Source organism: Branchiostoma floridae, chromosome 9 (assembly GCF_000003815.2).
Source record: "Branchiostoma floridae strain S238N-H82 chromosome 9, Bfl_VNyyK, whole genome shotgun sequence".
Classification (NCBI taxonomy): domain Eukaryota; kingdom Metazoa; phylum Chordata; class Leptocardii; order Amphioxiformes; family Branchiostomatidae; genus Branchiostoma; species Branchiostoma floridae.
In genome coordinates, this window is record NC_049987.1 from 18,375,940 (window position 1) to 18,387,677 (window position 11,738).

The following is an 11,738-nucleotide window of genomic DNA, read 5'->3' on the forward strand; positions in this document are numbered from 1 at the left end:
GCTGCCACTGGTTTATCCTACAAGTCATCAGATCCCAGGACTGTGTACCTCAAACCTAGTGGGCGGCTATCGAACATTGCCTAATGTAGTCAGTTACAAACCAAGGAGGTTGTACAAACTTTCACTAAATTAAATCTAACGTTTGAGATCATTTGGGCTGACTAAAAGGGGATTTAGCATCGCTATAATCATGCGTACGTGCAGAAATCTACTCTTTGAGTCGGAACAGTTTTATGCAGATGGTAGTTACTGAAAATATGTGAATAAAAAGATATTCAAGTTACATCTAATGATATCATTATTATTGTCATCCTCATCATCATCATCGAAATTCGACAAGTTTGACGGTACTTATACATGTGCATTACTGACCGTGCTCAACAAATCCTGGAAACCACATCCTACAAAAGAGCATTTGTACAGGAATATTCCTGCTGTAACATCCATCATAAGGGAGCGTAGGACAAGAATCGCGCTGCGCTGCTTCAGGATCAACAAAGAAGAAATCGCAAGCCGACTCATACCGTGGGTGCCAACACACTGATAGATACATATTCAGGACGATCTCGAAAGACTTACATGGACGTCTATGGAGCAGAACCAGAAGCTTGATCCTTAAAATACTGACACAGGTGTATGAAGCAATGTTCATCTAAATTCAATACTGTTAATTAGTATGGAGGCACACAGACACAAGATATGTAGCATTGCTGTAAATGATCTTAACATCGTTTTTATTACCCTTTCCTTTTAGTGAGTACTGTTACAGCGGATGCACAGACACAAACTCTTTACTAAATAGAAATTTATCTTAGAATACACGTTATTGTAATTATCTTTGACAACAACTACGTACGCTTGAACCATGAACCAATCATTCTTTATCAATGCACAACTGTAAAGCAGTGGAAAGTCAAAGAAATGAGCAAAAAGGAAAAATTAAAAAAGCAAAGAAATTCTCACGTTTTGTGTCTAGTTTCTATTTTGGAAAAAGGTAATAAGTGAACAATAGAAACAAAAATTATGCATCACGTTATTTCTGGTTGCTAACTGACAGTAATTTCACTGGTGTTTCTTTCTCATATGCCTGACGAAGTGGGACTTATCTACAGACTTATAGTCACACTCTTGACAACTATTAAGGGTTTCTCACCGGTGTGACGCCTCCTGTGTCTAGAAAGATGGCTATTGTTACTTGTACTGTAGTCACAATCCTTACATTTGTAGGGTTTCACACCAGAGTGGCACATTATGTGCTTCTCAATGCATGGCTTTCGGTAGGTCTTGTAGTCACAGATTTCACATCTGTAAGGTTCTGTGTCTGTGTGTCTTTTCATATGGTAGGATAACTCTTGTTTAAATGACGTCTTGTAGTTGCAGTGATTACACTTGAACGGTTTCTCGCCAGTGTGTGTTCTGATGTGTTCCACAAGACGACATTTGCGGTATGCCCTGTAACCACATTCGTCGCACATGTACGGTTTTTCTTCTTTGTTACGTTTTCTGTGCTTGGAGGAGCTGTTTACGAATGATGTTTCTAATTCGCACACATAGCGTTTGGAACCGATCTGTGAGGCATTGTCAGGACGAAGGGACGACATGTTCTTACAATCCTGGTCTGGAATCGGTTGACAAGAAGCCAAAGGTGTTTCCTCACTACTGTCTTTTCTACTCTGCTCGTGTCCGTTGTTAGTTAAACCAATGTCTCGGTCATCGGTATAGTGTTCAGTTTGATCCGGGTTTGAAGGTTGGGAAATTTGTCCGTTCTGATCATCCTGGGACATATGGCATTCTATTTTCATATGTACGTCACCGTGGTCTGGAAGCAGATGACAAGAAGCCAAAGGTGCTTCCTCACGGGGTATATTGTTTTTTAGAGGAGTCTCAGAGTAAGAGGTATTCATTGAATTAAGTGTATCCTGCACCTGAATATGTGTACTGAATGTAGAAGTGCCGACGTTAAGCTCATCATGACAAGGTCTACCTGCATCATCCTCATCCTCAGTACTAATAGCAAAGTCTTCCTCTTTAATGAGAGGGTCTGTTGTGTTATTTATGTGTATCATAGAGGTATCGTATGAAGGTATCGTCGGTGATCCTAGACTGGGCATGTTACAAAGTTCGTCTTGTTGTGGAACAGCCTGTTTGGTATCAAGCTCTCGCTCCTTTGCATGCATGAGCATTTCACTACTTGTATCGCTTTCCTTCTTGATCAGAATTTCCAGTCCAGAACTCTGCTGTGATGCGTCAGGACTTGCAGTCTGTGATACCATTGTTTCAGTGCACGCAGTCAGAACGTTCTCTTGCATGGTAGCTGTCTCCTGATTTTTCCCAAATATGGTGGTTTCGTCTAGAGAACTGACTTCTGAGTTCCTTTCCCACTGACGGTATTCCTCCAACATCATGTCCCTAAGGATACTAACCAGCCTGTTCTTGATGCTGTTCTCTTTGTCTAGGTATTGAATCCTTCTGTTGAGTTCAAATATCAGCTCCTTCATGTTCAGTCTGGGGAGGACTGCTATGGTAACCTCGTGCGAGAGGCCACAGATGAACTCCTGTTGTCTGGACATGCTAAAGGACAAATTTGATATAAACATATGCGTTTAACATAATATGAGATGTACCCAAAGAACGAAATTTTAACACCTTGTCAAAATGGAAGATGGTATTATTTTGCTAGAAAGGTTCAACTTCGACGCTTCTGTAACATGTACCTCAACCGGTCAAAACATAATGATTTCTTCTTCTTCAGGACAGGACATGTCGATAAATGTAACCATACATTAGGATGCACGTGCACAACGGGAAAATCTCTATTAGACTAAATCTATTACAAAATGTAACTGAATGCAGAAAACGTCTATTCCCATGTTGGAATTCGCCAACAGTGTTCATTAGGGCTGGGTATCGGTACAGCGTACCGGTACAAAACCGTTTTTTCTTATTGGACCGGTCCAGAAAAACCGGACCTAAATAAATTAGGTGGACCGGATGTTGGACCGATTAGAAAATTAACAGATTATTTTATCAGGCATTCACACGTTTTGGCGCTTGCAAGTGGAAGAAAATAACAAGAGTGAAGTAGAGTAGAGTCATTTCTACCAAGTTTTACAGCCAATCGTCATCATTATCATCATGGGTTACCCCCATATAACCCCGCAAGGGGCAAAGTAGGGGGGGGGAGCTGAGGTCCCGGGTTAGGGCGGGCAGCCCTCCTGCCTGGCGCGGAAGCTCTCAACTGTGGGAGCACTTACTACCGCGCCAGGCAGGGAATTCCACTCCGGGATTGTTCTAGGAAAATATGAGTACTTGTATGTGTCTGTTCTTGCAAAGATTGGTTTGTACTTATGTTGATGGCTGCCTCGGGTTTGCCCTTGGGTCAGAATCAGTAGGTTCTGTGTGTCTATGTTAATCTTGTTGTTAACTAACTTATAAAAGAAGGTGAGGCGGGCGTTCCTCCTCCTTTCGGAGAGAGGACGCCACTGCAGGTCATTGAGCATTTGTGTCACGCTGCTAGTCTGCCGGTAGTTATTAAGGGTCACTCGGGCTGCCCTGCGCTGGACGGCCTCCACCGCCTGTATCCCTTTGTTGGTGTACGGGTCCCAGACGGTGGCACTATATTCCAAGTGGGGCCGTACCAGCGCTTTGTAACAGCTTTAGATGTTCCACCGTCAAAGACGACCCTCTGGGTTCTCTCCGTAAGGAAGGCCCTAAGCCAAGACAGAAGTAGGCCAGAAATGCCATAGTGCTCGAGCTTGCTCAGCAGACGTTCGTGTGGCACTGTATCGAATGCTTTGCTAAAGTCAAGCACCGCGGCATCGACCTGTTTGTTCTGGTCCATGTTTTTGGCCAGGTCTTAGAGGGTTAGCACCAGCTGGCTCTCGCAGGACAGACCCTTCCTGAAGCCGTGTTGCGCTGGGGACAGAATGCCATGAGTGTCTAGATGTTTCATCATGTGGCTGTGCACGATATGTTCGAGCACTTTACCACAGACCGATGTCAGGGACACCGGCCTATAGTTTGCAGGCAAGGTTCTGTCCCCCTTTTTGAAGATTGGAGCGATGTTAGCTGTTCTCCAATCTTCAGGAACATCTCCCGTGGATATTGACTGGGAGAATATGACCTGTAATATTGGCGCAATTTGTTCGGCTACAGTCTTCAGGAGGCGAGGTGGTAATCCGTCTGGTCCTGTGGCCTTGCTGGGGTTAAGACAGGAGAGCTGTTTGGCTACCCCCTCCACTGTGATGTTAAGGGAGGGGATAGTTGGAGCTTTGGGTTCACCAAGGGTAGGAACGGTGGTCTTATCCTCCCTGGTAAACACTGACTCAAACTGGGCCCCCAGTGCATCGGCCTTTTCTTTGGGGTCAGATGTTAGCACCCCCTGATGTCTTAGGGCTGACGCACCAGTAGAGTCTTGTCTGATGGATTTGACATAGCTCCAAAAGGCCTTGGGATTTTCCTCGATGTGGAAATCGTACAGGTGCAGTTAGCGTTGTAGGATTTTAAAAAGCCAGTGTAAGTCTAATACTCCACCAAACAGATTTCTTTGTAGTGAAATGGACCATTGGTATGAGTTATACTGAATCAGGTCCAGGTTCAGGTCCGGACCTGGACCTGATCCTTTGGACCTGAACCGGACCTGGACCTGAATTTTCTGTACCGGTACCCAGCCCTGTGTTCATGATTCCCAAATTTAACACTTATGATTATAATCGTTGTATTACTAAGTATGATCTGACCATAATCTTACCTTGTACAACTAAATGAAAATATACCATTCGTAACGTTAAATAAAAGTGCATGGAGTGAGTATAGAACATAATTTCAGTGGTTACCCACAACACCCCCCTCCCCTCCTCACATTTACGTCCTGGAAATTGGCAAACCAAAAATACCACATATTTCTTTCAGGTCTGCGTAAGCAACTGCGTTTATCCCCTACCTGCTTTCTAGCCAAAACATCAGACGGAACGTGGGGTAAATTGCCTCTTCCTTAGATGCTCGCAAGCCCGATAATTTCGAACAAAAATGGCTGATAGCACAGAAACAAAAACATAAATCTGGGTCAAAGGTTAGAATCAGGGTCAGAAGTACCGGCCCGTTTACCTAAATAGTATCAGTATATAGAGCTGACACAGTATTGAGGTTCTACATTTTCACCTACTAAATTTATATCTACGTACTCATATTGCAGAATGCCCATGTTTAGATAGAAACAAAACCAATCATACCGATCCTTCTCTCCTTTTGAATCTGAAGAAATGATCTTATTCGAAGCTTACTGCCTTCGCAGTTGCGTTTCACTATGCCATTTGTTTATGGGAGGGTGGTTGTATTTCTTGGCAGCATAACTCGATCCGTGGTTGGATATTGATAATATTTAGTATGTGGTTAGAAGTCACCAAAATGAAGGAAAATTTCGATCATGGATTATGTCAGTACTAATTACATCTTTGTCCTACTGCAGCAGACCTCCCGGTTTTCATAATCTCGTGTTCAACTTTGTTTGAAATTATGTATATAAACTTGATGATATAATTCTCCCTCTCTCTACATAAAAGTTTTATTTTGAAAAAAAAAAAAAAGATTTACAGAGAAAAAGTAACTCCCCATGACGGATCGTCGTAGTTTGCTTTTGGTACATAGTTTTTTTGTAAAGGTATGTTAAAGTCCTAAAGATAAATATCACGTGGAAAAAGTATGACGTCGTGGAACTATAGTTGTATTTTTCTTGACAAAGGAGTATACAACTGTGCCGATGTTCAAATTTATTGCTATCAATAAGTATGAAAGGAACAAAACTATGTAGCATGATGACTAGCATCGCCGGAAACCAATGCAAAACTTCGTTCTCTTAATTTCCGACAATTACGTACTTAACTTCTGTACAAACAAACCTTAAGTGCTTTCAGAATGGAGAGTGTCTTTTAGTGACGGACTGACAAGCGAAATCTTGTATGACTTCCGTCTAATCATAGTACGATATGGTTTAACACCTATATCTAATATATATGTAGCCGGTATAACCACCCTTTGGTGTAACACATTAGCTTCTGTATATGTATAGCCAGTATAATTATATACAACCACACTTTGGTATAACACATCAGCTTATGTATATGTATAGCAAGTATAATTATATACAACCACCCTTTGGTCTAACAAATCAGCTTATGTATATGTATAGCCAGTATAATTATATACAATTGCAACCACCATTTGGTGTAACACATCAGCTTCTGTATATGTTTCGCCAGTATAATTATATACAACCACCCTATGGTGTAACACATCAGCTTTTGTATATGTATAGCCAGTATAATTATATACAACCACCCTTTGGTGTAACACATCAGCTTCTGTATATGTATAGCAAGTATAATTATATACAACCACCCTTTGGTGTAACACATCAGCTTCTGTATATGTATAGCAAGTATAATTATATACAACCACCCTCTGGTGTAACACACCAGCTTCGAAGGCAATGGCGCAGCTGGTTGTACATGTTCCACAGTGAACGATTGGTCACACTTAAACAAAAAACAAGTGCGTATATACATGTACATATCATTGCAGCCATACAAGGCTGAATTGGTGTATGATACATAAAACAATACTTAAAAACTTCATTAAGATCCATTTAACAATGATACAATGAAGGGAAGTGTGCTATTCTTGACATTTCTTCTTATTCGTTCTTGAAATTCTTAATATATAATATTGTGTATAATGAATATCAGAGCTAGAAGCGACTGTATATAGTATGTAATGAACGTCAGAGCGAACTACTTTCCGGATGGTATCAAGGCTACAGAATATGTGAAAATGAACCTAAAATTTGCCTGCTTGTTCTTTCTATAAGCCACTTTTATATGACCCCAGTGGACGTCATCCAACTTCAGCCGACATACAACAGGTAGATGAAATTAGATTAGACATCAAATTCACCCCTTTTTCTTTACCACGATGATGCTGACTACAACTATTGCCGCTAGAGTCACAGCAGCAACCACGGAGATAGTGATGATAGCGACGTCACGAGTGTACGCTGTAGAGAAACGGAGAAAAAGTATGTGATAACCATGTAATGGACATACAACAAGATGCATTTCGTATCACCCGAGGTAGGGTGATCAATAAGTTCTCGGCATCACCATGAAATAATGAGCTCAACTCAAAATTCGAAGCACATCTTAGTAGTATGAAGCCTTTTATCAATATCCTACAATTTTCAAAGCATTGCAGTCATTACTTTTTAGGCAACGTCTGTTTGGAAATCAGTCCGTAAGTTGCGAGAAAAACAAGGGTGAACTGTGATCAGACATGTGTGGGTCCCAATTCCTTAAATTCTTTGACGACATTGTCAAAATGTTTGATAAGATTTCCCTTCGTATTTCAAAAAAGGAAATAAAGTGAGTGTCAGCAAAGCAAGTCGCCCCGCACACCCCGGGTCGCAGCTCAATTACCCGTGAATTTCTCCTTCTCTCTGAAGCTAAGGGCACAACCCGCCGTAAGTGCAATTTGTCCGTACGTTGTTTGGGGAGGCCACGTCCGCCACGTATTTCTTAAAACGTTCAGTCTGTACAGGGCACGCTCGTCGCCCGTACTGGCACGTATGGGAGGAGAATCCGCAGCCCGATGGCACACAAAGTTTTGCCTGCACGTTAAGTTCTACGGCGTGTCTGCGTGCTCCAAAATCCGTCGGATTACCTATGAGTTCGTGCGGAGGCTTTACTTACCACTTACGGATCCCAAAAGATTGCCCACGTTTTGGCACGTAGACAGCACGTACGGCGGGTTGTGCCCTTAATTAGCTTTGCCTACCGTTACTGGGTGTCGCCTGCAAAGTAATGATCACAATGATTTTTTTATTGCAACATTAATACAATAAAAAACATAGTGGTGCCCCTACTCAAGCACACAGGCTTATATTAAAGACACCACTAGACAAAATAACCACACAACATAGGACAAAAAAGATGAAACGGGTACGGGAACGCCTAATTCTGAAAAGAAACGGACGGATAAACTTATGTTACCAATAGTAAATGATAAGGATAGTCAAAAAGCAATAATAAAAATCGTTTGTTTCGGATAAGTATGATTGAGTTATGGAGAGAATTTGGGAATTTATATCAGATGTCAGTAAAGCCGATCCTTTAAGTAGCAGATAAACGAAAGAACTATCAGATAACGAATTTAAATTTTAAGTTTTCAAGTCTGTCTAAGAGGAGTGTACGTTGTTGAACATAATTAGGACAGTGAAGCAGATAATGAGGAATGCTTTCGCATCGGCACCCGCAGCTGCAAGCAGGACTCGCAACTAAGTTACGAATGAACAGACTGTGGTTTAAGCTGCAGGTGCCGATGCGAAGACGTGTGAGTAAAGTGCAGGTGTATCTCGGTCCAAAATTGAAATATGGTACAGCAACAGGGCGAACAGTTTTGACCAAATACCTTTTAAAACGAGCAGCGCTCAACAAACGAACACTAGAATCAAGAGAGTTCCATAACTGAGTTGAGTGCGGTAAAAGAGATTTTTGAAAACAAGTGGTATTACACACTGGTACTTGGAGATTGCGTTTGCTGCGAAGATTGTATGACCTCTGGCGGTAATAAATCGGTTAAATACTTCCGTGTTTGGCCATTAACAATTTTATGGAATAGAACAAGAGAATGAACACAACGTCGATCAGTTAACCAGCCAAGTTCATGAAGAAGAGAAGAATACGAAGACCCCCTCACGGCACCAGATACCGTAAGGGAGCATTCGTACTGGATCCTCTCAATAAGTTGAGAATCAGAAACTGAACAGCTATGCCATACAATATCAGCATATTCCAACGAAGGTCGAATAAAAGACTTGTAAATAACTTCCAGAATTTGACGATGGAGTTTAAATTTCAAACTGTTAAATAAAGATACCTTCATGGAAACCTTCGCAATCATTTGAGAAATATGGGTTGTCCATGACATGGTGGACGTTAAAGTTACTCCAATATGTTTATGGTCTTTCACTGATTGAATACCGGTGTTACCAAGAAAAAGGGGCGGATGGATATAGGAGGGGTACGTTTCCTTGAAAAACAAACTTCTTTAGATTTGGATGGATTAAGCTCCATTAACCATTTTTGGTCCAGGATAGAATTTTTTGGAGATCTGCCCATTTTTTGGAGGAAGTCTCAGAGATGTGAGAGTATGGTTTTCGACAATATCAATCAGTGAACTATTATCCGCAAAGAGAAAATGTTGGGTTGACAAGTCTTCCACCATGTCGTTAATATAAATGAGAAAAAGCAAAGGACCTAATACAGAACCCCGAGGCACACCTGCGTTAACATTAAGCCAATCAGAACATTGACCATGAACAACAACACGTTGCACCCTGCCATGGAGATAACTGTGGAACCAATTCAAAAGTGACCCTTCCACCCCGTTTCTACGTAGTTTAAATAATAGACCTGAATGCCATACTTTATCGAAAGCACGAGTGAAATCAAGAAAAACAGTTCGGACTTCTTTGTTTGCATCAAGAGCTTCCAGTATTTTGTGGGTTATACAAACGAGAACAATGATTTGAATTTTGGTACACATTCATAAAAGACTTTATATTTGACATCTTTGCTTCGGAATCTGAGTTGCGCTTCTTTTTTCTGGGTGATACCGAGAACTTATTGATCACTCTTGTACAAGCCAACCAAGGGTTGGATCGCCCTACGACCGGAGGAACACCTGAAACACATTTCAACGAGAAATGCTGCATAAGCTGCTTTTAAAAAATTGTGTTCTCGAACAAAAAAACTGTAACAACTGCAATAGCCCAACGACTGAGTCCGGTAAGAACGTATTCAAATTTTCGACGGCGGTGCATGCACTAGGTGCACACGAAGGGTGTTCGAATTATTCTATGATAGCCCATGTGATAACCCAAGTTATCATCCGGGTCTGTATCGAACATTATCGCAACCTAGACTTTAACACACATTTATTACAATGTCCTCACTTGATGTATTAATGGTATCATTAGGAACACTAGATAACAACTGAATGGCCGAGCCCGGAAACTAAAATTCTAGAGGTCAGTTGGCACTATGAACCCTCATAACACACGTTGCCGGCAGCTGACCAATGATATCATGGTCTCCTGATCGGTCAACCACTCCTATCCGATAATATTACATTTCGAATTTTAGTAGATATCCATACAAGGCTTTATATTTTATAACAATGCTACAAATTCTAAGCTTTACATATTGTTTGTTTGTAACTGTAAGGCTCTGAACGTTTTAATAGCCCCTCAGATCACATGGAACGCTATAGTGTTGTAATCAAATACTTACTATCATAGGGTTTAACGTCTACAAAAAATTGTACAGTCCCGACTGCCTTAGGAGGCAGATCGTTCTCCGCAGAGCACTGGTATGTCCCCTCGTCTCGTTGGGATGCGCGAGGAATGACGAGAGTTTGGTTTCTGCGAAAACGAATGAGATATTCAAAAGGGTCACTTTGAAAAATGGGGGGTGGTTTTTTATGTGACTGCGTGTATAATTAATGAAAATGAGTAATGGAAGTAAGTAATACAAATCTGTAATTTTAGTGTTTTCCAACGTAGGGTGGGAAATACGTTTGCATAAAGCGCTCAAAAGCAAAGGTAGATGTATCATAGAGTTGGCATGTTGCTGAATAAGGAGACTCCTTCACTCCTTTACGCTTGGGAACGCATTGTTAACACCGCATAAAACAATCACTGCACATATAAAAATACTTCACGTTTAAGACCACATCTGTAAGCGGCGACACCTATAGCTGCAGTACAATGTGAACCAGTCCAAATTGCACTGAGGAAGGCGACAGACGGTCACCGAAACGTCGGTGGAAATATATAAAACGGTTGAGCAAAATAAGTCCCTATATTCAGAACACTGTCTTCTTGGAACTATGAGTAGTCTAGAATTACCTGTTAGCAAGGTTTCCCTGCAGAACAGTAGTGTTATCTCCCAGCTTGATCCATGTGATGACCGCAGTAGGGTTGCTGTCGACCTGGCAGGTTATGGCTGCAGTTTTACCTTCGAAGACTCTGACTTGCTCTCTGGGAACAACTACAGTCGGAGGGTCTGCAAACAATATAAACAATGTGACCAGCTGGTACCACATCGTAACTCTTTGTGAGTTCACGATTTGATTCTTACATTTGCTTATAAATACTTTTTCCAACTGATATGTGGTACAAGATACCTTACAATTATATAATGGATTGTAATTGTAACATTTAAAGTTGATCTGTATTTTTTTAAGAAAAGGATATGAGAGAGGTTATAATTAGCATGCACATGGGGAAGAAATGTACCACACAGGGTATGGTATTCCGAACAGTAGATTCTTAATTCTTGGTCTTTCACATCTTGTCCTCGAGTTCGTAACTGAATTTGATATTGTACAATATACTAGCATCCGTTTTCCGATATCTTTTTTTACTCCACAGCATATACATACGCTTTGTACGATTTACACTAAATTACAATATGGTTGAAAAATTGGGGGAGGGGGGCGGACAAAAAGGACGAATGCTATCCATATAATCGTGTCAACATTGCCTTTAAGTTAGTTACTATGAATTTTCTTCTAACAGTGACTGTTAAATAAAGGGTAGAGAACATACCTCCAAATTTTCGATGTCTGTCAGTACATCTTGGACGCGGAAAATGGTCTAGTCTCATATCTCTCGCGAGATCGAG

At 41.2% G+C, this 11,738-nt stretch overlaps 2 protein-coding genes across 2 annotated transcripts in view; both read right to left on the reverse strand.

Moving 5' to 3' along the window:
- Positions 1–702: 702 nt before the first annotated feature.
- LOC118423374 (zinc finger protein 37-like) lies at positions 703–5,123 on the reverse strand. Its single transcript, XM_035831490.1, has 2 exons — positions 4,943–5,123; positions 703–2,571 (listed from the first exon to the last, which is right to left on the reverse strand). Exons 1-2 carry the CDS (start codon positions 4,960–4,962, stop codon positions 1,107–1,109), a joined length of 1,485 nt encoding a protein of 494 aa, XP_035687383.1. The 5' UTR covers positions 4,963–5,123; the 3' UTR covers positions 703–1,106.
- Positions 5,124–6,257: 1,134 nt separating this feature from the next.
- The window catches only part of LOC118422250 (hemicentin-2-like), a 7,947-nt gene continuing 2,466 nt past the window's right edge, over positions 6,258–11,738 (reverse strand). Inside the window, exons 4-6 of the mRNA XM_035829768.1 lie at positions 10,961–11,117; positions 10,344–10,474; positions 6,258–7,051 (exon numbers count right to left, since the gene is read on the reverse strand). Coding sequence (XP_035685661.1) covers positions 6,948–7,051; positions 10,344–10,474; positions 10,961–11,117 — 392 coding nt within the window. The 3' untranslated portion in view covers positions 6,258–6,947. The remainder of the gene's footprint in view (positions 7,052–10,343; positions 10,475–10,960; positions 11,118–11,738) is intronic.

Excerpts from the sequence above, each read along its gene's own strand:
- LOC118423374 (XM_035831490.1), bottom strand. The coding sequence starts at position 4,962 with ATGTTTTGGCTAGAAAGCAG. Across the intron at positions 2,572-4,942 it reads ATGTTTTGGCTAGAAAGCAG|CATGTCCAGACAACAGGAGT; the intron begins GTAGGGGATAAA and ends TTTGTCCTTTAG.